General features: G+C 44.1%; 2 protein-coding genes across 5 annotated transcripts in view; one reads left to right on the top strand and one right to left on the bottom strand.

Annotated features, from left to right (window-relative positions):
* The window catches only part of KCTD6 (potassium channel tetramerization domain containing 6), an 85,147-nt gene extending 61,488 nt beyond the window's left edge, over positions 1 to 23,659 (top strand). Inside the window, exons 1-3 of one of the 3 annotated variants that reach the window (XM_074198860.1) lie at positions 1,856 to 1,911; positions 14,820 to 14,907; positions 17,249 to 23,659. In XM_074198860.1, coding sequence (XP_074054961.1) covers positions 14,881 to 14,907; positions 17,249 to 17,935 — 714 coding nt within the window. In that variant the 5' untranslated portion in view covers positions 1,856 to 1,911; positions 14,820 to 14,880 and the 3' untranslated portion in view covers positions 17,936 to 23,659. Of the gene's footprint in view, positions 1 to 1,855; positions 1,912 to 5,647; positions 12,166 to 14,819; positions 14,908 to 17,248 lie in introns of those variants that run through there. The other 2 variants (XM_074198862.1, XM_074198861.1) reach the window with 2 other exon arrangements.
* Positions 19,763 to 24,924, bottom strand: part of ACOX2 (acyl-CoA oxidase 2) — a 46,555-nt gene continuing 41,393 nt past the window's right edge. For both annotated transcript variants that reach the window (XM_074198859.1, XM_074198858.1), the window contains exon 15: positions 19,763 to 20,343. In XM_074198859.1, coding sequence (XP_074054960.1) covers positions 20,281 to 20,343 — 63 coding nt within the window. In that variant the 3' untranslated portion in view covers positions 19,763 to 20,280. The remainder of the gene's footprint in view (positions 20,344 to 24,924) is intronic.

The raw sequence follows: 24,924 nt of genomic DNA, 5'->3' as shown, positions 1-24,924 counted from the left end.
AACAACTATCTTATTGTCTGATCTTAGACTTCTCTTCTTTAAGGCTATGATTCTCTCTCATCACACCCAATTTGGATCAAGGTACAACATGGAAACAAAGTAAAGACTGACAGAGTGCTTTCCATGGGGGGGGGGGGAGGGAAGCAAGATTGGAGGGAAAATTGTAAAACTCAAATAATATCTTTAATAAAAATAAATTTAAAAAAAGATGGAACTTTGAAATAGGGAAAAGGAAAAAAACAATTGGTTCTTTACTCAACAAATCTCTCTGTATTTGTGTGCATGCATATATACATACATCTTTATATAGTTTACACACATTTATCCTCATCTCATTTCTACCCTTAGATTGTGAGCTCTTGGAGGTTGAGGTCTATCTCTTGGCCTTCATCTGTATCCCCGGTGGTTACACAGTGCCTGGCCCATGGCAGATGATATATATACGCTTGTTGACTTGCCTCCACCTGCCGTGATCCTGGGAGCCTCATCTGGGTGTTGGCCATCAATGACATCACAAGGCCATTCCCTATCTCTCCTCATGGCCCACCAAGCCTCGTGACCAGGGCCGAGGGTCCAAATGGCAGGGATGATGGTCCGAGTTGAGGGGGACCTGACTAATGGGTCCTTTCCAGGGGAGAAAAGCAGGTTGAGGCAGGGCCGCTGGGGCCTGACTGGGTGGGCTGTGGAGCAGTCTGGGGTCAGGCTAGGTGTAGTAGAGGGTGGGCATACTCTGGTTTCTATCCAATTGATCATTTCTCCTTATTTCTTGACTCCAAGAAATATTCTTGGATGGGGGCGGGGGAGAGTGTTAAAGCCAAGTAGATGGAATGGTGTGGAATATGTGAAACATTGATGACTTCCAGAGGAGGCCGGGCCCAGCTTGTCTCCCGCATTGTGGATGTTTCTTAGAGAAGATCTCGCACTCTTGTGTCTTAGGCGCCGTGAGCATTTGATCCTGTGGGCATCTTCTCTTTTTAAAAAATTTATTTTGAATTTTACAATCCCCCCCATTCTTGCTTCCCCCCACCCCCCACAGAAGGCGTTCTGCCAGTCTTCACTGTTTGCATGGGATGCGCCAGAGAGAACTCCGATCCTTAAAGTATAAGAGATTGCCAACTTATACAACAAGATATCAGGGTTTTCTCAGTGGAAGGGCATAGTCCTTGGTCTTTGTTCCAACTCGGCCGTTCTCCCTCTGGGTGCAGACGGGAGCCTCCGTTGCTGCAGGGTGGCATGAGCGGCCCAGCCAGGTTGGGCATCGCCCCAGTGCCCTGGTTCTGCGCCTCTCGCCGCGCCCGGCCTTCCCCAGGGCCCAGGCCGCCCTGCACTGGCCCCCGGGCCGGGCCTGCTGCCCACGAGGAAACTGAGTCCGCGTGAGCCGAAGGGCTGGCCCGGCCCTGGGGCCCCGGCCCGGCCCGGCCCCGGGGCCCCGGCCCGGCCCGGCTCTGCTCCCTTCTCAATTCCGTTATAAGGGCGGGGCCCGCGGCGGCAGGAGCGGGGCGGGGCCTGCGCGGGGGCGGGGCCTGCGGGGCGGGGCGGGGCGGCCCCAGACGGACGGCGACCGGGAAGAGCGGCCCTGCGGGGGGCGGGGCCTGCGGGGGGCGGGGCCTGCGGGGGGCGGGGCCTCCGGGGGCGGCCGCGGCCTCTGGCGCTGGCGGCTCGTCGGCTCGCTCCCGGCCCGCGGCGCTCGCTCCCGGCCCGCGCCCCCGCGCCCCGCGCGCCCCCGCGGCCGCCGTGCCCGCGCGGGCGCGCTCGCTGTCTCGGCGGCGGCGGCGGCGGCGGCTCCGGAGGCGGCGGGAGCGGCGGCGGCGGCGGCGGCGGCGGCGGCGGCGCTGTGTCCCCGGCCCGGCCCGGCCCCGGCCCCGGCCCCGGCCCGCCTCCCGCCCCGGCCCGGCCCGGCCCGGCTGCGCGGTGAGTCCGGGGACCCCGGCCCCTCCCCCCAGGAAAGTTGGAGGGGCGGCGGGGAGGGAGGGGCCGGGGGGAGGGCGCGACCCCGGGGGGGCAGGGAGCCGGGGCGCCCCCAGGGGAAGGGGCGAGGGGACCCCGGGGACGGTTAGGCCGGGGCTCCCCACTCCTCCCCCCCGCTAACTGGGCCCAGCCCCCCAAGAAGTGGACCCGAGGACCCCCACGGCCCCCCCTAGGGCCCGGGGCCCCCCCCGCGGCCCTGCCCGGACCCCCGTTGCCGAGCCCCCGAGTCCGCAGAACTTGAGCAGCGGGAGTAGAGGGGAGCCCCGGAGAGGCGGGGCCCCCCAGAAGCCACGAGCTGTGCCCAGGAAGCCCCCAGCCTGGCCCACCCCGGGGGCCTCGGCCCATCGCGGGGCCCTCACTGGGCAGCTGGTGGTGGCCCCGGGCACCTGGTGGCCCGGCCAGCTGGTCCTGCCTTCTTTTGGCTAGAGCTTGGGGTGAGGGCAGTGGGCGCCCCCAAAGAAGGGCTCAGCATGGCGGGAGATCCTGCTGGAGGATCTGTGGGTGAAGCTGGGCCAAGAGTCTCCCAGGTGGAAAAGACCCCCGTCCTGCTGAGGGGGCACTGAGGCTGCAAGCTCTGCTGTTGGGGGACTGGGGCTGCAAGTCCTGTTGTTGGGGGACAGTCCTGTTGTTGGGAGACTGGGGTTGCAAGTCCTGTTGTTGGGGGACTGGGGTTGCAAGCTCTGCTGTTGGGGGACTGGGGCTGCAAGCTCTGCTGTTGGGGGACTGGGGCTGCAAGCTCTGCTGTTGGGGGACTGGGGCTGCAAGTCCTGTTGTTGGGGGACTGGGGTTGCAAGTCCTGTTGTTGGGGGACTGGGGTTGCAAGCTCTGCTGTTGGGGGACTGGGGTTGCAAGCTCTGCTGTTGGGGGACTGGGGCTGCAAGCTCTGCTGTTGGGGCACTGGGGCTGCAAGCTCTGCTGTTGGGGGACTGGGGCTGCAAGCTCTGCTGTTGGGGGACTGGGGCTGCAAGCTCTGCTGTTGGGGGACTGGGGCTGCAAGTCCTGTTGTTGGGGGACTGGGGTTGCAAGTCCTGTTGTTGGGGGACTGGGGTTGCAAGCTCTGCTGTTGGGGGACTGGGGTTGCAAGCTCTGCTGTTGGGGGACTGGGGTTGCAAGCTCTGCTGTTGGGGCACTGGGGCTGCAAGCTCTGCTGTTGGGGGACTGGGGTTGCAAGCTCTGCTGTTGGGGGACTGGGGCTGCAAGCTCTGCTGAGGGGGGACTGGGGCTGCAAGCTCTGCTGAGGGGGGACTGGAGTTGCAAGCTCTGTTGATGGGGGACAGGGGTTGCAAGCTCTGCTTTTGGGTGACTGGGGCTGCAAGCCCTGTTGATAGGGGACTGGGGGTTGCAAGCTGTGCTGATGGGGGACTGGGGCTGCAAGCTCTGCTGTTGGGGAGACTGGGGTTGCAAACTTATATTGGGGGCACTGGGGCTGCAAGCTCTGCTGATGGGGGACTGGGGTTGCAAGTCCTGTTGTTGGGGGGACTGGGGTTGCAAGTCCTGTTGTTGGGGGGACTGGGGTTGCAAGCTCTGCTGTTGGAGGGAATGCCCATGGAACACAACATTGGTACAAGTTCTGAAAAAAATAATAGTTATTTTTAAGATTGCACTTTATAGGGGCAGCTAGGTGAGAGCACCAGCCCTGGAGTCAGGAGTCTCTGAGTTCAAATCCAGCCTCAGATACTTAACAGTTATCGAACTGTGTGGCCTTGGACAAGATTGCACATTATCTAAGATTTTTTTTCTTCATAAAGTTTGGGTGACAGTATAGACAACCTGAGTTGGATGTAATTGCTGGGGTTGATAATATTACCTTCTGATTAACTTTGCCCAACATTCTGTATAGTCACTAATCAGTCTGGACCATCTATGGCAAAAAAGGCTTGATGGTGTCAGGATACTCTCACTCAGTTAGACAATAAACATTTTATTAAATACCTACCATGAAGGGCTTCCCTTTCTTCCCTTTTTCAGAGATATTAATTTTCCATCACCAAGACAAAGATAGAAAAAAGTTACAAGAAGTATAAAGGTTAAATTTTTCAAATGAATGAATCCAGAAGTAAAAGTTTAATTTTTTTAAATGAATAATTCCAGAAGCAAAGGTTGAATGTTTTTAATTGAATGATATATAGCTAAAGGAAAGTTATCTCTTATTTGGGGGTAGAGAGAAGGCCTATTCCTTTGAATACAATTAAGAAAATTGTTCTTGGGCTAGGTGATAAACCATACAGGTATTCTTCATATTATGCAATAAGACCAGTACATCAAGTATTGGGCACTTACTGCATCCCTGGTTCTGTTTCTGTGAGGTTTGGTGTAAATATAATAACTTCAATTGTATGAGAGAAACTGCAATTTAAAGGAATCTGCTGCCATTCTCTTAAAAAGAGAGTCATCACCTTTTTTCACATTCAGGGTTCATTTAGCTTGGGACTTCTTCTGTGGAGTCACTTTGGCCATAGGAATCCTCCTGAGCCATACTTCAGGCTAGTGGGGGACCCCAGTTCTGGATCAAGCTATGTAAGATCTGGAAGCCTTGTGAATTCAAGTCTTTTCCATCAGAGACCATGAGGGGTCCTCTGCCCACTGCAGCTCCTTGTCCCTGTCCTTTAGTGAATTATACAAATTGCACATAGTAAATTATGTACTACATGGAAAGCTGATAAAGATGAGATGATACTTAAAAACAATCTTCTCACTCACCCAGCCCCCAGGACCAGCAGAACCATTTAGTCTTATTTTCATAGACTCTCAGAGCTGAAAAGGGAGGAAATAGACCTGTTTACAGAATTGACTCCCCCAGAATATCTGTGTAGCAGGAAAGAAAGATTGTATTCCCACATGATCATCAGAGAAATGGAGCTGCCCCAGTGCTGGTGAGATGTGAGCTAGTGACACTAGAACTCAATTCTCCTTCTCTCACGAATGCCTGTTCTGTGAGACCACCTTATGCTGATGACCAACTCTAGAAAAAAAGATGAGTGTGAGAAGAATACCTGCTCCTCTATACCAGTGGGCCTGGGAGACCCACTGCTGGTGTAGGACTCCTGAGCCTCAGAACAGAGATGATGCCACCAGGAATGCTCCCCTGCCCACCTGCCCAAGACCACCAGATCATGTTGGCCAAGTGCTCTGTAAATTTGGACGTGCAGACTCCAAGTCTGTGAGGCAACATCATTGTTGTCTCCCAGAGGGCAAAATCTAGCCCTTGCCCCCCCCCCCCAGCTTTTCTTTTTGAAGGGGGAGGGAATTTCCACACCTGCAAGTTCCTTATTCAGGGAAATCACCAGACAGTCCCTATTACTATAAATATATATTAAAAAAAAATATTCCCCCAAGATGCAGTGGCAACCTGTGCTAGCTTGTATGTTCACCTGAAGGACTTCAGATTTCTCTGAACAAGTTGCTATAAAAAGTATTCCACTTTTAAACTCCCACATGGTTCCGTAACAGAGAAACTGAGTACAAAGGTAATTTTGAAGGGATGTGCAGATGTAGGAAATTTATTCTTGCCTGCAGATGCCAGAAGCAAGGACTTGAGTAGAATGACATTTGAAGTGTCTGTCTGGAAACTCTGAAGGCGGTAGTTAGGGATCTTTAGTATTATTTATTCAAGTTCTGGGCTGCCTTATAGAAATTTGTAGATTGTAAAGTAACAGGGCTTCCCCCCCCCCCCCCCCCCCCCGAATCTGAGGTCATGGCAGAGAGATAAACCAGGATAAATAAACTTAAATCAGCTCTTCAGAATCAGAGCCTAGAATGAGGTTTCTGCAGCTACGGAAAGGAGATTCATTTTCAGACTGGTTCTTGAGTTGTTTAAATGCTCTTATATGACTTGTGCAGTTGTGTGAACACAGTGGAGATACTATAGATTTTTTTAATGGTTTGCTTATAAAGCTCCCATAAATCCTTAACTGAGGCATCTCTGAATGAATTACCTAGTAAAGTTATCTTGTCAGAATGGATGCCTTACTCTTAATTAAACTTGGAAGCCCACAAGTGGATTTTTTTTTCAGTACTTCAGGATGGATTAACTGGTTTTTGCTGCTAAAATTTGGATTCAGCTCTCAGTAGGACTTTGGAACAAATATCTTTTCAGGTGAACTGATTCAATAGGATGAGAGCAGTCATTCTGTCTGTGTGTCTTAGCATAAGGCTCCTCTGGTTTTTGGAGCATTCATAATTTTTTTTTCTTTGGAGACGTTTCTTTATTAGAAAAGATTACTTTAATGGAAACTTTATTTGCTTTTTTATCATGAAGCTCTTATTCCCTATTATAAGCAATTTCTCTGAACAATTAGATTTTTTTTTGTCATTATCTTAGTAAAACAGCCTCTTAATTCTCATTTCTAGAGAATTCTCCCTATCCTATGGTCCTATCATTCTGCATTAGGCCCTCTCATAGGGACCAAGAAAAGAGAAAGAAGAGGAAACTAAAATCAGTGATCTGTTCATTGGTCTGGTCAGTTGGTCACAGCTTCATTTTCTGTCTGTCCTCTCTTTTAAAGACCATTGTCACTGCCTTAGGAGAAGGAGATGATCAGACTGGATGAAGGGAGATAACTGTTGTAGATGTTCAGTCTCCTCTGACTCTTTGGGACCCCATTGGGGATTTTCTTAGCAAGGGTCTCCATTTTCTTCTCCATCTCATAGTATAGATGAGGAAACGGAGGCAAGCAGGGTGAGGGGACTTGCGCAGGGTCACCCAGCTAGGATGTATCTGAGGTGGATTTGAAGGCTTCTGGGTGCAGGCCTGGAGCGCTCTGTTGTCCCTAGCTGTGCATTTCATTCATCCATGCTTTTCACTTGGCTCTTCTCTGCCTCCTGCCTTCCCTGGCTTTATTTGTAGGTCCCAGCCAAAATTTCTTCTTCTACAGGAATCTTTACCCACTTTCCCCTTAAACTAGGTAATTCCTAATTCCCCATTATCTCCGATTTAAATTGTTGTCTCCCCCATTTGATGGGAGCTCCCTGAGAGAAGGGCCTGTCCTTTGACTCTACATATCCCTACCCATCGCCTGCTTAGCCCAGGGACTGCACACTGTAAATAAATGAGCACTTGTTGATGTGACCTGTGGAGTTTTCTGCCTTCCTGCCTTCCCAGAAGTAACCAGCTAACTATAAACAAAATTGAGAGGCAGATTATCCAGGTGATTGGTAACCTGTGGCCGGCACTCAACATGTTGATTCCGGGCAGCCTTAGTTTGAATGCTAAAGGTCCGCCGATAGTTATTGGTCTCCGTGGCATTTCTTTGTCCTACAAAGGGTCTCTGTAGCAGGAGCCTTTGGCTGTGCATCTGCCCTGATAACATCGCCCTTTGGTTCTCCTCTAAAAGGATTTCCCATGCAAGTACCAGCACTCAAGGCAGAGAAGTGTGGGCAGGTTTTCTATAACTTGATAAATAATGCAAAGGACCCATAGCTGAGCTCAGTGAAGGGTCCCAGCCCCCCAGCCTCCCTCTCCTTTGGGTTCTGCCTTCCCCAAAGACAGGTGGTGTCTTTTTACCCTGGGAACAGTCTGGCATTCGGGGTAATTAGAGCCAGCTCCCGCCTCTCCCTTGCCTCGCCTGCCTTCTGGATGGAGAGAACTAGCTCTGAGGGAGCCCTGGGCACCCCGGCCCCTGGGCCACTCCTCAGGAGCCTCTGGACTTCTGGAGCTTTAGGGGTCTACCCCTTCAAGGGGGTCTCCCTGGAGCTTCTGGGGTTGTTTCCCTCAGGAGGCCTCCCCCTCCTTGTAGCCTTTGTGTTTCTAGCTGGTAGGTAGTCTCCGGAGTGACAGAAATCACGTTTTGGGGTTATCTGTGTTAGAACTTCCATCATCGTGAATAATGTAATATTGTCTGCCATTCTTGAGTGAATTCAAGAGGTATTTACATTGTTTCTCCATGAATTGAGAAATGAAGCCAGTTTAACTCCCCTAATATTTGGTAGGCTCTATTTATATTTGTAAGGCAGTCGGCATGGTGTATAGTGAATGAGCTGGCCTCCGGGAGACCTGGGTTCAAGTTCTGCTTCTGACACCTACTGGCCCAGTGACTGTGGGCAAGTCACTCACAGCTCAGGGCCTTCACAGAAAAAATGCCTACTTGCCAGTTTTTTACACCAGTAAAACCTCACAGGTCCACGTAATATGTAGATTTATAAATATAAAATTTCTTTATATAAAAAATAAAAATAAAGATATATATATATACACACATACATAGTTTGTATAAAAAATGACTTTTTATTTTTGTATCATAGTCATTCCCCATCCTCTTGTAACAAAGAACACTTAAAGCATCTGCTACAAAAACTTTGTCTGGCATTGTGTATACCATTCTGCCCATTAGTCCCCTATCTTTCTTCTAATCTTTTTTGATTACCCTTAATATTTTTCAACTAACACATTCTCCCTCCCCCTTTCTACCCTCTTTGCACCCTTTCCCACCTCACTGGGAAGAAAAGACCAAAACATTCATTTTGTGAGGTCACACACAAATTCCTGTATTGAGCATGTTTAATATGTGTCTCATTGCCTCTTGCGGCCAGGTGGCTAGTTTTCTTCATCACTGATCAGTGCATTGAACAGAATTCTCAAGTCTCTTTCCGTTGGTCTTCACAATGATGTTGTAATTGCACACTTGTTTTCCTGGTTGTACTCACTTCATTCTGTTTCAGTTCATAGAAACCTTTTCAGTTTTCTCTCAACCATCCCCTTTGTTATTTCTTAAAGTACTACAGCGTCCGTTTGGTTTCTATATCATAATTTGTGCAGCCTTTCCCCACTCGATGGATACCCTGAAGGCTGAAGCCTGCCACAAAAAGAGTTGTAGGCACTTTTGTCCCTATAGATCCTTTTCCTCTACCTTTGATATCTTAGGAGTAGATTCTGATTCTGATAGAGTTATAAACTGAATTAAAGACTGTGTTGTTGCAGGTTGTTTCCCAAGTGACTGAAATATGGTTTCATCTCCAGTGACACCTCATGTCCTTGGGCATCCCTGGCATTTGACATTTCCCTTTTGTGTCAGCTTAGTACCATTTCCTTTTCTGAGATGCAATGTAAGTGTTTTTAATTTGCAGTTTCCTTTCATATCATAAATTCTGGGGCAAAAGCTTTTCAGTTATATAATTGAAATTATCTAGTTTATTGCTTGTGATTACTTCTGTTCCTTGTCTGGGTTAACATTCTCTCTTCAACTATAGCTGTAAAAGGCAGTGCCTGTTGGTTTTTCCTTTCCTTTTTTTTTTTAAATGTTTAGGTTGAATATCCATTTGGAACTTAGTGTTATTTTGTCTAAGATGCTGGCCTAAACTTATTTATGGCCAAACTGCTTTCTCTTTTTCCCAGCAGCTTTTGTTGCATAGAGAATCTTGTCATGAATTTATGTTTGTGTTTATGTTCTTAGGGTAGGCTACAGAGTTCAATTTTATTCTAACTTTTCTATTTCTAAACATTACCAGGTAGTTTCACCTGTATGGTTTGAGAGCATTCTTTTTTCATTATTTTCTTTGAAATTGTAGGCCTTGTTTCTCTAAATGCATTTTAAGCTTATATTTTATCTAGCTTTATAGTGTAATGTATTGGTGATTTGATATAGCATTAAATCTATAAATTAATTTAGGTAGCATAGTCATTTTATTATTTTCATGGAGCCTGACTACAGTGACTATTCCCTCATTTATTTAAGCTATCTTTCTCCTTTTAAAAAAGTATTTTGCAGTCTTATTTATACAATCCTGAGTGTATTTTAGTACACTGCCTCCCAGATAGAGATTGTGGTTGTTATTGTTTTGAATAGAGAAACCTGGGAACAAGCTGGTGGATTAGGAAAGACTGAAGGCAGAATGACTGGGACTAGCCAGAGAGAGGATGGACTCAAGAGTTCAAGCAGAGGGGTTGACTTGGGCAGAAATGACCATCCCTACTCAGAGACTGGAGCCCAAGAGGAGAGAATGGGGGATGAGAAAGAGGAGTTTGGAGAGGTGTAGTAGATAGAGCAGGGGAAAAGAGAGAATTTGTGGGAGGTGGCTCTGTTTTTTAATGTAGCAGTTCAAATCCTTGAGGGTGGTATAGGGAAATTGAAAAAGATGAGCCGGTCTATAATATGCCCTGCAGGAAACCTGGTGAAGGCAATTCAGAAAGGGGTCCTGTGCCGAAAGGAGGGCCCTTGTCCACTTAGCTAAAATTTGTTCATAGAGCATCCATTCAACCCAGTTGTTTTAATTTAATCTTGCAGTGTTTCCTCAGCAGCTAAGACTGTGGCTGTTGTGAGTAAATCCAGGGTTGGAGTTTGTCAAGATGAGACAAGGGACTCAGAGTTGAACTGGTCAACCAGAGGGTGAGAATTGTGGAGGAAAGAAAGAAAGGACAGACAGTAGGTGATGGAGTGGGGAAACTAGCAGAGCTGGAAGGACTAGAAGTCCTACATAGTGTGGGTGAAGAAGAGGTGGAGGAGGGATGTGGCAGGAGAGGTAGATGGGGGGAGAAGGTTAGAATTGTTAGGGTCATGGAGTCAGGCCTCCTGAGAGTTTTACTGCCCTTTGTGGATGACTGAAGTGGAGTGAAAAAATGAGAAGCTGAGTCTTAGTCAGGTATGGGGGGGGGGGCCTAGGAGAATTGGTGGCTGGGTTCTGAGCTCCTGGTGAAATAAAGGACAGAGGTAGATGCTTGGTAGATGACTGTCCCAAGGAGCTGGGCTCTTCAATGGAAGAATGTGTGCTGCCTCTTCCTCTTCTCCCAGACCATGAGGGAATCAGGAGAAAAGGAGCTCCTCAGAATGCAGGGAGGCTGAAGCCACGTTTTCATGAGCCCCAGATGATGGCTATAAAAGATGATGAGTCCTAGGAGGAAGAAGAGTTTGTAAACAAGATAGTTGGGATCCCAAAGGGCTTGAGGTAATAAAGGGAAGAGCAGAGGATCTAGATGTGGAGTGGGCAGGAAGGACACTATAGGGAGTGGGAGCTGGGGGAGAGGATTTTCACATCGGCAGCTAACTGAATCCATCACCTCTCTGTCAGAAGGTAGATGGACAGTATGCTCCATCATTGGGCCCTTGGAATCATGATTGCTTATTTTTTTTCCTGGATTTAAAAATATATATATATATATATGTATATATACACACACATACATATATATTTATTTAAGGCAATGGGGTTTAGTAACTTGCCCAAGCTCACACTGTTGGGCAATTTTTAGGTGTCTGAGGCTGGATTTGAACTCAGGTCTTTCTGACTCCAGGGCCAGTGCTGTATCCACTGGGCCACCTAGCTGCCCCCCCATCATGGTTGGTTATTGTTAAAGTTAAGTCTTTAAACATTATTTGCCTTTATGATATTGTCAATTTATAAATTTTTCTGGGACCATTTTCTAGGGTCCCATGATGATTTCCACCTCTCTTGTGTGAGGTTGTTGAGAAAATTTTAGTTATCACTCCAGGCACTGGGGAGTGGGCAGATGTGTAGAAGATCAGTAAATGATGATGATGATGATGATGACGTTTGTCCTTCCATTTTCGAAGATGATCGTGGCACCAGGGGAGGTGATGCCATGACAAGCACATGAATTGGATTTGAGTGAGGGGGGCCTGGGCTAAGTCACCAGCCTCACTTTCTTCTCCAGAGTCATTTGGATCCAGTGGCCAGATAGGAATCAGGATGACTGGAGACGGCCCTGGATGTGAGGCAGTCAGGATTAAGTGACTTGCCCAAGGTCACACAGCTGAGGCTGAATTTGAACTCAAGTTCTCCTGACTCCTCAATCCATTGGAGGGTGAGTCCCCCAGGTCAGACTGAACTCATTCCAAGCACAGCCAGAAGACTCTCCTCCTCTGTTGTGCATGGAGGAAGCTTCACCATTTCTGAGCTCTGAGGCTCCTAGAGGAGTGGATTAGAGTGCCCCAGATCCCAGTGGTTAGGACCCCAGACTCAGAGTTGGGACCAGCTGGGTTTATGCTCACAGTCGTGTGATCTGGGAGTGCCCCTTCACAATGATTTGCTGTCAGCTAATCTTCACCTCCATCCCCATCCTCATCACGCACATCCCAGGACACACCTGTCAACTTGGGCTTGGCTTCTGCCGCTCTCACTGGAGACCTGGAGGACAGAGCAAAAACGCCATCTCTCGCTTCCCTTTAGAGAGGGCTCCATGGCTGGCAAGCTGCTGCCTCTGCCCACCTTACAGCTTCCTTTTTTTATTATCTTCCCCATCAGATGGTAAGTTTCTGGAAGGCAGGGACTGGCCTTCTTTGCATCCCTAGCATTTAGCATATCATCACTGATTGGGTGTTTAATAAATGTTTATTATGTTATACTTAACCTCTTTGGACTTGAGGTTTTGCTTATTTCTTCCCTAAAATAAGTAACAATAGAACCAACTTCCCAGAGTTATGGGACTCAAATGAGATAATGTCTGTAAAGGGCAAACTCTAAACAACCCCAAGAGAGTGCATTATTATTTTTATTTTTCTCTCATCAGTCCTTTTGGTGTTCTGAGGCTCAGACTGTCTGATGGACATATGCATCCCCTCCAGCCCCTTGGGTCTCTGGGGACACTGGGAGAGGTCCCTGAGGGCCTCTCCACCCACCCACCCCCACCCAGTCCTTTGGAGTTCTCATGATGCATTAGCATATAATTTGCATATTCAGAAATAAAATTGTCAAAGAGCTCTGGATCCCAAGTGCTGAAGGTCAGTTGGAGCGGGTGAGGCTCTCCATTATAAAGGTAGGGGGTCCTAGTGGCCCTACCACTGAATGCTGCTGAGTAGGGTACTGTCAGACCACCCAAGAGTTTATCTTGTTTAGATTTTGCGAGGAGTGGTTCCTAGAGCCCAGCCCTTCCACATCAGATGGAACATTGATAGTCTCTGAGCCTTCTTCATTGTCACTTCCTGTTTCACATTGTGAATTTGATAACCACGGGCTGTTCTTCACTGACAGAACTGTGTCTATCAGTCTTGCCAGGGACCTGCTTGATGCCCCACAAAGGAAGGAGAGGGGGTTGCAAATGGTCGGTAGGAGTCTTATCGAAGAATAGGACTGACTCCCTAGCCTGGTTTTGTGTTTGAATGGCATAGTTGCTTTTAAGTCTCTGTGCCGGTCCTCCAGGGCAAGCCTCAGACAGCAGGGTGCCAGAAAGATTGGAGCGGCAGGGCCCTGTCCGAAGGTCAGGCGCCAGGGTCGCCACGAGCAGCAGGGTGGCAGTGCTTGCCTGCCTCGCAAGTCGTGGCAGGGAGAAGATAAATTATTCCAACTGCCGCGGATTCCCAGCGTGGGGCATCCTATGGACTGTCCCAGCCTGGCTTGGGGAGATCACCAAGGACCCCTTTGGAGGTAGAAAGGCACAAAGGTGCCAGGTGCCTGGTAATTCTTTGTGGAATTATTTTTATAATCTCTCTTGTGGGTAGGGACTGAAGTGATTGTTGTTTTTCTAAGAAAAATTGGCTGTGTGTTTCTCAGACCCATTTGCTTCAGCTTACTGTTAGTAGAAGCACTGATGACAAAACTATGGGGTGGATGTTAACTCCTGTGGGAAGGGCTTGGAGTTTTGTTTCTCCAGAAGTTTCCCCCTTTGGGAAGGGGGTGGGTGAAGGGATATTACTAATCACATCTGAAGCACAGGGACCCAGCATCCCAGGACAGGCGAGCTGTCAGCGGCACTGGAGCTGGACGCCTGGTCTGGCCCTCCCGTGAGAGCCCAGGCGGCCCCTCTCTGGATCAACTGCTGAGGGCAGAGCTCCCACAAAGAATGACCGGCCCACAGTTCAGTTGGTGGTTGGCTTTGAAGAAGTTGCAGGTGGGGAGGTGGACGTTTGAGGCTCTGATTTCAGTCCCTGCTGGGTTATGCAGATGTCCTCCACATGCCCCAGTGACCTCTGGAACAAGAGCCTTTGTGGTCCCCTGGAGCCGGGGCCAGCTCCCACCGGAGTTGGAAAGTGGGTCTGGGGGAGGCCCAGGGGGAAGAGCCAACATTCCACTCTGCCTGTTGGCTGGAGCAAAGGGGCACTTGGTGTGGCAAATGCCACCTTCGGAGCTGGGACCCTGCTGGCTTAGATGCCCTAGGAGAGCTGGCACAAGAGGTGATCTGAGTGCAGCCCAAATGGGTAGCACTGGCCTCAGCTCCGGTTCAGAGTTGGGGGGGTTGATTGTCTACTCAAGGGTCCGAGATGCACTTTGCCTCTGTTATACAGGAGTGAGTTAGTTTAAAATTTTTTTTCTATAGTATTAAAATTCATAGAAAAATTTATTATTTTAGAATCTTTAATATTTGCTCTGATTTTTTAGTGAATGGTTTTAAAGTAGATCACTTAAAAAGTCAATAAAAGAGCGATTCCTAATTTTCATTGTCTTTTTGTTGTTTTTACTGTTTATGTTGATGGGGAAGGAAGATTTTATTTTTCCCATTTCATAAATGACCTTCCTGATACAGAGTCATTATAGATTCGAATCAGGATGAAGTTACACAATAATTTCTTTGTAAAAATTCTGAAAACTGTATTTCACAGAAAGTCGGCAGTGTTTATTGATTAGCACATAGCATTTGAACTCTTGGATTTACTTGCTAAGGTTTTCCTTCTTTCCTCATAGAAATAATTCTTTTTCTTTGTGAACATGTCAGCCATGCAGATAAATCACTTTTTATTTAGCCAAAGTGGAATACATAGGACAGTCTAAGAATTAATTATTTGTTGTCCCCAGAGACTCTGGTCCTTGAGGTAAGGAGAGGACGCTGGAAGGTCTTTGAAAATAGGATACAGTACAGACCTTTGTTTGGTGGCAGGGTGGGGGATAAATACAAACCAGGAGTTGGGAAGTTTGGCCTGCTCTTGGAAGATTGTTTTTAACATTCTGTTTTTTCCTCTGGGGGTTAGGTGATAGTAGTACTGCACCCTCAGTGAAACTTGGAAGCGCAGAGACCACACATCAGAGCAGATGGATAATGGAGACTGGGCCTATATGGTGAGTACAGTGTTGCAGCTCTCTGTGTGTAGGTTGCCAAAATATAGCTGGAGGATTTTAGCTTTCTTACATGTCTGCACAGGTCCTTTAACAGGAATTTGAAAAACATAAATAAGATAGAAATTCATGGATGTGGCCTGTGAATTAAAGTAATCTGGACCCCCTGACATTTATTACATTCTACTGTTTTGGGGGGCTGTAATACATTTAATAGTATATTTATCTATTCACATTCCAGTACAAGCGTCTCTTAAAAGCTAAAGTTGAATACTGGGCAATTCATGTTTCGAAATCAGATTATGAAATTTAAAGTTTTGCTCGTAAAATCTTGTTTTCTTCACTGAGCTCTAACTGTATTGAAGTGATGCTGATGGAAAACATTTATTCATTTGTTTTACAGTTATGAAATTTAATGAGATTTATGAGATTTATTTTATGAGATTTATATTAATTTTATTATGCAATTTGATAGATAAGTGCCACTACCATTAATGTTATCCTTTCCCCCCAAAAGAATCACAGCAAATGCAAGATTATTTTTTTTTCCTGTCTTTGGATAGGATATACTTTTCTCATTAAATTCTGGTCTCTTTATTGGTACAGGATAGTAAGGTGGAAGGTTCGTGATAGTCTAGAGAGATGTTTCTTCTCAAAATTAATGACAAGATTACGACATTAACATTACAAATATAAGCAAACTATCAGGATAATGGAAACTTAAAAAATAGTATTGTCTGCCCTGCATTTATCCTTTGTGGTTAGGATGTAGGGATTAGGCCATAGCTTTTAGCTTACTTAGTAATACAAATGATTTGTTCCATAGAAGACATCCAAGGTACATTTTGCCCATATTTTGATCTTAGCACAACAATTTTAGGTTTTTTTTTCCTTTGGTGGTGGTGGGGGAATGTAAACAGCGGAAGTATCAAGAATTTTTTGGTCCTCAACTCACTTTTCTTTTTGTTTAGTAAAATGATTCCATTGATTTAGGGTTGTTCTTTTTCAGTTCCTTTGCCATGGAGGCTAACTTGGTTGTTAGCTAGAGTTTCTCACACTTCTCCATCATTGAGTAAAGACTACATAGGTGGCTCATTGAATAACCTGTAAGCCTGATGCTAACTCCTTCACCTTCAGTCCTGGTGCTGAATCTGCTCATAGAGGCACAGGTCTCATGGGGTCCAAATAATCATTTAAAATGCAGAGTGTCTTTGTCTGAAGAGGTCAAAGTTTTGGTTTTTAGCCTCTCTAGTTTGGACTTCTTTTTTTTTTTTTTTTTTTTTAACAAGGCAATAGGGTTAAGTGGCTTGCCCAAGGCCACACAGCTAGGTAATTATTAAGTGTCTGAGGCCGGATTTGAACCCAGGTACTCCTGACTCCAGGGCCTGTGCTCTATCCACTGTGCCACCTAGCTGCCTCTGGTTTGGATGTTTTTTAAAGATAAGAATATAATTTTAGCAAATATCTGTTTTTCTGGTCTGCAATAGTTACCTTGCTAATTTTGGCATCTTTGAGAGAGAGCTGGTGATGCAATGGATAGAGCAATGCTCCTGCAATTAGAAAGATCTGAGTTCAAGTCCAACTTCAGACACTTATTCAGACACTTGGGCAAGTCTCTTCACCTATTTGCCCCAGTTTCTCAACTATAAAATGGAGATTAATAATAAAACTAAACTCAAGGTTGTTGGGAGGATCCAATGAGAGATCACATTTGTAAAACACTTAGCATAGGACCTGGTTATGGTAAATGATAGCTAATGTTAGTAATATTATTATTTCATTTTTTGTTGCTTTTAATAAAAATGGACATTTATAAGATTGAATTTCAAATATACTATATTTTAAACTACCTTTTTTGGTGACATACTTTCTTTGTAAAACTATTCCCTTTGATTATGACAAAAAATGTTCACATCTGGAAGCAGTATAATAATAATTCCTTCTTATCAGAGTAAGGCTTTGGAAAATAGTCCCTTCTAATTTTAGTGTTTTCTTTTTTATTCTCTTGAGGAAGATCCTTAAATTTAGCAGTAATTTTATACCCGGACCATTTGATCCCTTAAGGTCATTATTTGCCATTGAAATTAATAGGCTGGGGTGGCTAGGTGGCGCAGTGGATAAAGCACCGGCCCTGGAGTCAGGAGTACCTGGGTTCAAATCCGGCCTCAGACACTTAATAATTACCTAGCTGTGTGGCCTTGGGCAAGCCACTTAACCCCATTTGCCTTGCAAAAACCTTCAAAAAAAAAGAAATTAATAGGGTACACCTAATTTCCCATGTGTTTGACTAATAAAACCCGGATCTCTCTCCCTGCCTGAGTCATGCTATCTGTTTGGTTTTCAGATGACTGATCCAGTCACATTAAATGTAGGGGGCCATTTGTATACGACCTCCCTCACCACTCTCACGAGGTACCCCGACTCCATGCTGGGAGCCATGTTTGGGGGAGACTTCCCCACGGCCAGAGACTCTCAGGGCAACTATTTCATAGATCGGGATGGACCCCTTTTCCGATATGTCCTCAACTTCTTAAGGACTTCAGAACTGACCTTGCCTCTGGACTTTAAGGAGTTTGATCTGCTTCGGAAAGAAGCGGACTTCTACCAGATCGAGCCCTTGATTCAGTGTCTCAATGACCCCAAGCCCCTGTATCCCATGGATACTTTTGAGGAAGTCGTCGAGCTGTCCAGCACGCGGAAGCTCTCCAAGTACTCCAACCCGGTGGCAGTGATCATCACGCAGTTGACCATCACCACCAAGGTCCACCCTCTGCTGGAGGGCATCTCCAACTACTTCACCAAGTGGAACAAGCACATGATGGACACCAGAGACTGCCAAGTGTCCTTCACTTTTGGTCCCTGCGATTACCACCAAGAAGTTTCCCTCCGGGTCCACCTTATGGAGTACATCACCAAGCAAGGCTTCACGATCCGCAACACCCGTGTGCACCACATGAGCGAGCGAGCCAACGAAAACACTGTGGAGCACAATTGGACTTTCTGTCGCCTGGCCCGCAAGACAGATGACTGACCAGGACCCCAGGAGAAACTGGTGAACGCTGGCTCACAGATGAAAGGTTAAAAAAAACCCTCCTCTATGAGCTTAGGAAAAATCTGTATTTATTTAAGGGATATGAGGACTGAAAAAGAAATTTGTGCTTATCAAAACTCTCTTATTCCCCCCCCACCTTGTCCCATTCACATTGAGTATGCATGTGCCTGTTCAAATTCTCAAGATACCTTTTTTATAAAAAGAATTCTAAAAATCATTATGGTCTATAATCTACCTGTTAACAGAACTTTTTCTATTACAGTGCTAAAATTATTACTGTTTAAATGGTTCCTAATGCAACTACAAGGCTAAAAACACTGGAAATTGGAGAATTAGCAGGGTACTTCCGATGATACCTTTGAGAAACTCCATATTTGATGAGGGACCTAGTTTCCAGGCCACTAAACATGTTGTGTTGGGTTATGAAAGGAAGCCCTGCTCCACCTGGTTTGAAGTTCTTGTGAAGTCCTGCTTTTTCTAGCTAGGACGACCTTTCTTTCTATGCATATAAATCAAGCAACCAAATATCTGTAGCCATGGAAATGTTGGACTTGAAATATTTATTTTGGATTTTGAACACAAAATGTCCCCACGGTAGAAGTCTGACTTTTTATGCCTGGTGCAATATTATTCCCAAGTGTACTGCCTGCCCAAAAGAAGCTAATAAAAAAAAAGTGAACTATGGAAATTAGGATTGGCTTCCTTGATTATTATTGGTAACATGCCTAGGGGAGAGTATATACTTTTTTTTTCTTAGAATAATTTCAGTCTGATATTTGGGAGAAGTTATTGGTAGAACTTCTGATTGCTGTGTAATGATCACAGCATTAAAATGGTGAGTTTTGGAAGACATGGAATCTTTCTGGATATCTAAAATGAATCTGTTTGAATAGTTTTGTTGACTAAATATCCAGCCCTTTTTTAACCCTAATTGTTACAAGTGCTAAATACGTTCCTAAAGTCCGGGTTTTAATTCCTTAATTTATTTTTGCTGCCTGCATGTGCTAGGCAGAGGAATCTGCTCAAAACCAGACCAAACTCAGCTAAACCAAAAAGCCTCTGTAGAGATTTTTTCATATTTATTTATTTTATTTTTAATTTATGGAATAAAACAAACATTTCTATTTCATGCTTGAGATTATCTTAAAAAAAATTAATTCTTTTGATGAATGCAAACAGCCCTGCGACAATCAAAATAATTTCTTTTCCCTTGTCATGTTTTATTTTATATTTCTTTTATTTGGTTCAGTTTCTTGCAGCAAAAAGGTGCGATGATTAGAATTTGCTGATGGCCAGACTATTAGTCTGGAAAGATTGCTTCAAAGCGACAGATTCTGGGGCAGGGTCCTAAGGCTCAGTCACTTCACCTCTGGCTCTCAAGGGCAGTCTAGCTGAGGCTGGCTCCTTCTGAGGGAATGAACCTCCAGGCCAGGGCTTGTGACCGAGTGGGAAAGGACCCTTGGATGGAGGTCTGGAACTCCAACCCCAGGGCAAAATGGCAGAATCCTCCTGGGAAACCTCTTTATCCAGTTGAGTTAATGGCAGTTCCTGAATTATAAATGGAACTTTAACAAAACCTTGCCAAGCTGTCAATTACACTGATTTGGGTGGCTGTAAATTGGGGGAAAACGGTGGTAAATTCAGCTTGTGTTTCCTTTCAATAAAATTCTTGTTGCCTTGTTAAGTTATGGAAAGCCCACCAGTTTAGGGAGGTTTGTGCCTGTGTGAGAGAAACTTTTGGATTATGGAAAGAGGCAGAAGACCAATTGAATCCAGTTTAAGAAACATTTTAAACTCACATTGAAACAGTCTCAACACCTTTTTTTTAATCCTTCATTTATAGTCACATGGTTGAGTGTGACTTGAAACCAGTCATTTTCTTTCAGATTTTCAAATGATTAGTACATATTCCCATTTAATCATGTAACTTCTAAATATTTAAATGGATTAGTTACAAAGGTAAATTGGTAATATATTCATGGTAGGATATTCCATAAGAAAATTGTGTTAAACATACATCCTAGTACTTTAATTGTGAAAAATGATTTTAGATCTGTATTAAAAAATCAGACGTAATTGTCGTCCTTCAGAGGATCAGGCTGATTTGATTATTAGCTCCTGTTTGTATCCATAGTTTTTTGTCAAGACCTAGGCACTGGATGAGGTGAAAGGTTAATTTTTCATAGAAGACATAGAACAATAAGACTGAAGGCACATGATTTGCCTGGCTTTTCCTCATGGATTTCCTTTTATCACAATATAAGTTTAGTGGGTGATTTTGTTTCACTTCTTGAATGTAAAATGCAGTCCATAGTTGGCAGATCTCATAATTTGGATCGGTTACTTTTTAAGAATGGCCTTAGATATTTCTCATAGGCAGGATTCCCCTGTTTGGAGAAAGAAATAAATATTAAAATGATCATTTCAACCAGGATTATTGTTAATTTCTTATTCACAGTCAACTCTTTAACACATTGGAAAGATTACATAAGATTCTTAATTTTTAGTTTTTTAAGATTTCATTTTTCAAAGGACAGCCCCCCCCTTTTCAGTGTACAAGGCCAGTTGCAAAGTACAACTGAGCCTTTGATCTAAAGTTTCAGCTCAGTAAGCATTTATCAAGTGGGGGCCCTTTGCTAGAGCAGAGGATGTTAAGGATGAGGACACACATTCTTGGGCCTCATGAATAGGTTTCTCTTTCTGCATAACGTTCTTTGAAACGGAGGGGAAAAATATTCTGTTTACCTAGTCACTGGAGCTACCTGCTTTTGTAGCAGTGAAGGGTAAAGATGCTGTATGTGTGTGGCAGAATGGGAAGGACCTGCTCTTCAGTTCAGAAGCCAAATCTCTGCTTTGTCCTATTCACCCTGTTCCCTCCTTCCTAATGCAAGAGAATGGGGTAGTGGAAGGAGTGTGTGTCTGTTGGTGACTTAGGCTTCAAATGTTTCTAATAAGATACTTAAAAAATAAATTGGCATGAAAAATATTGATAGGCTTTGTTAAGTCACATTCCACAGTTAGTGCTCAAATAGAACAAAACCAGTTTGGAAAGTTAGACCTAACAAGCTGATAGCCTTGGGGTAAAAGCTGTATTTAAATAAAATAGTTTGGATTCTCCTCATTGAAAATTTACACACATACACACACACACACACACAGAGGCATATACATATATTCAGGATGGTAGAACTGGGAATAGTGAATCAAAGAAAGGCAGATTTGAATCTATGAAATAAAATTTTCCCTAATAACTTGGGCTGCCTTGGGAAAGTGGGTTCCTTGTTCCTGAAAGTCTTTAGGTAGAAGCTGGATGGATACCTAGGGATATCGCAGTTGGCATTCCTGATCAATTAGGGGTCAAACTAAATGACTTTAGGGATCCCTTTCAACCCTGAGTACTGCTGACTTTTTTTTAAACACCTTACACTATATCCAAAAATATAATTGTGTTTCACTGTGTGAAGTCCTCTCTTTCTCCTCTCTCCCTAACTCAGTAAAAAAAATGCAGTATAGCAGCTGTTATATTAACTCAAACCTGTTATAGATATTTAAAAAAATTATGCACTGTGCATTTTTCTACCTATGTAATTAGGTTAAAATATATTTTATGACAACTAATTCAACTGTTTCTGAAAATTCTGGAGGTCAACCAGGTTCCATTTGAACCTTTTACCACTGAAATTTTTTGGGCCCTCAAGTCATTTAAAATTACACATTTTTTAATCAGTCAGTATATTTTGAAAATCCATGTAATAATGTCAATTATGTGTAGAGTTGAGAGTCTGCCATTGCTAGAACAAACAGGCTCCACATTTTAACGCCTCACTTTGTATGTTACATTGTTGTTAAATAGGGTGACACCCCATTGGCTTTAAAATTCAAAAATTCACCCATGCGGTTCCCTGTTTACATAGAAATAGGTGTTTTTAAAAGCTACTTTAGAGATCTTTTTTAGTGTGATATATGATGATAGCACTACAAGGGTGTGCTGTACACTGACATCCTTATGGCAGGAATACAAAAATCAACTAATTAAAGACTCAAGTGCTTTTGGGAGTTACAAACCATAAAAAGCTATATTTTTTTCATGGTAACTTGGAGAAGAAGGACCTGATTTCTTTATCTGTTAGTAAACCTGGTTTTACCCATAACATTCCAATTATTTTGGGTATAAGAGGGGTGAGTGGACTTTTCCTCTCTTTCCTCAAAGGGGGAAAATATGTATTACCACTTAGCCATGTAAAAGTTACTTATTTTACATACATATAAACCTATACACATGTATATATAAATATATACATATATGTTGTGAGTTTACTTTTCAGATTAGATCTGCAAATCTGGGTATTTCTGGGTATTTTTTCTCTTTTAGGATTTGTACCCTAATATCGCAGAACATTAGTGATGGAATTAGAACTGACTCATAATCCCAGAACTAAAATCTGGGTTGGAAGGGAGGCCGTTTAATCTATCCCATAGATGTAAAGGAATCCCCTTGAAGATATCTACAGGAATATGTTCATTTAGCTTCACCTGACTGTGAACAAAATCTCTTAGGCAACTCCTAATTCCCACTCTGGTGGGAAAGCAAATCTATTCTTTTTAGTGACAGCCCTTCCAATACTGGAGGACAATGGTCACATTCCCACTAAGTTTTCCTGTCTCCAGTCCTCAGGTCCTTGAGCCCATGCTCCTGTAACAATTTCAAGACTCTGGACCTGGTTTTCCTCCTTTTGATACATCCCCTCCTGCCAAATGGACATGGGCTCCTGTAGCCCCAAGTTATTTAAACTTTCTTGGTGAATACTCTGTTGACATATTTAGCTTGGAAAGCCTCATCTTTTTTTTTTTTCAGGTGAGCTGTTTTCTGCCCCCATCTTGTCCTTACATAGTTGATTTTTTGCATCCAAGTGTGACACTTTACATTTATCCCTATTAAATTTCATCTTATTAGATATAGTTTAATATTCTAGTGTTAAGATATTTTTTAATCTTGTCATCCTGTATGTTCACTCCTCTTCCCAGCTTTGAGTCATTTATAGTTTTGCCAGGCATGCTTTCTCTGTTTCTAGCCAGATTGCTGATAAAAATCTTGAAATGAAAGCCTGGCTGTTTACTGGAAACCTTTCAAAGCTGACATTGAACTTACTGGGTCTGGCCTTTCTATCATTTGTGAATGCCCTTATCTTACTTAGCTCTCATCTTGCCATCTCCTCCAAGAATAGAGTGAGAAATTTTATTACATGCTTTGCTAAAATCTGGATAAACCATCTCTATAGCCTTCTTCTGTTCTACTAATTAAGTATCCTTGTAAAAAAAAAAGGAAATGAAGTTAGTCTGGCACAACTTGTTCTTGATGGATCTAGGCTGTTCTCCAGAATCATAATTTCCTTTTCGGACAATCTCTTGCCATCTTTTACATATTCACAGTTTCTTATACAAGCCACTTTCCTAGTCTTATGTGTACATTGAAATGTTTGCATTGTTGATGAATAAGTTCACAAAAAGAAAATTTAAGGTAAAAAATAAATTCTAGAATTTTGCCAGGAATCAAACTCAAGCCTATTGACCTCTAGCTTAGTCTCTTCTGAAAAGTAAAACACTCTCCCTTAGTCCTGCAAGGACCTCTTTTATTTTCCATAGTCTTTCTATCTTTCTTTTTTTTGAAATTGAAATTTTATTTTATTTTTCCAATTACATGCAATCTCCATAGTGTTTCGGACATCACTGTCAGTGTCTTGGCAACCATTTCTGATCATTTTTTGAGTACCTTGGTGTGTAGTTAATTTGACTTTGATGATTTGAACTCATCAAGGTTAGCTAGGTGCTTAATTATTTGAGGTTTCATTTGTTTCTTTACTATTTTTATTTCTTTCCTTTTGTATCCAAAGATCATTCTTGGCTTGAACAGAAGCAAGTACAGATGTACTGCTAGTTACTTGAATCCTGTCCACCCCAAGCAATGGTCTTATTTCTTCTTTCCTTGGGCTAAACATCCCACCCAAAGGTTTTTGTTATCTTTAGCTTTCTCCACTTTTTTGTTAGAGGCCTGGGTTTATGCTTATGCTTCACCTTTTGTTGCCCGCCCTTACTTTTATCTTCTGTATATGGTTTAAAAAAATCTAAATTGGGTGGTGAATTCCTTGTACATCCTTCTTAGTCTCTTTAGACAGCTCATTTTCCTTATCCATCATATTGGATTGGAATGCATCATAGGAATAACCAGAGTTATTTTTGAGAATATCCCATGCCTTGTGGGTTTATTTCCTCTTTAGGATTTTCGTCCATGGGATCCTATTTTTCCTTTGAACCTTTTGAATTCTCTTGACCTCCAGATCTAGGATATATGTCTGACTATTCCTGGTATTCCTTATGACATTGACAGAAGGGTCTTTGTTTCCCTTCAATTTTCCCATCATTTCCACCCCAGCAGCCAGCTTCTTCCCATTGCTAAGAATCAGATCTTTAATAGAATTTTCCCATCCACCATTTTAAAATTGATGTTATCATTGACGCCAAGCATGGAATTGTTAGCTGCCCTACTTTTGGATAGTGTGGGAGTGCTCTAGCTGATGTCCAAATGATTGAAATCTCCCATCACTCATGTATTATTCCTTTGGATCAGACTTATCTTCTGTTTCCTGGACTTGTGGGCCTCCTCTTTGGCCCAGAGGGTCCGGGGAATGCTGTGATGGCCATGTCCAGTCTATTTCTGCATTGAAACTCTGCCATGTTTCCCAGCCTGACATTCCATGCCACCTCTCTGCCCAACTCTTGGGATCTCCTTTCCAGTTCCATTCAAGAGCTTTCTCCTCTGAGAAGTGTCCTCTGATTTCCTCTGTTGTCCACCTTCCTACTCGCCAGGTATCTTTGTATTTATTCTGAACCTGTTTTGTATGATCTGTCCACATGGGGGGACAGTTTTTTTCTTTTGCATTCTATCTTTAGTACTTTTCATAGTGTCTGGC

This window comes from Macrotis lagotis, chromosome 8 (assembly GCF_037893015.1).
Source record: "Macrotis lagotis isolate mMagLag1 chromosome 8, bilby.v1.9.chrom.fasta, whole genome shotgun sequence".
NCBI classification, from domain to species: Eukaryota; Metazoa; Chordata; class Mammalia; order Peramelemorphia; family Peramelidae; genus Macrotis; species Macrotis lagotis.
The sequence above is the reverse complement of the archived record's forward strand: the minus strand, read 5'-3'. Positions and strand labels throughout refer to the sequence as shown.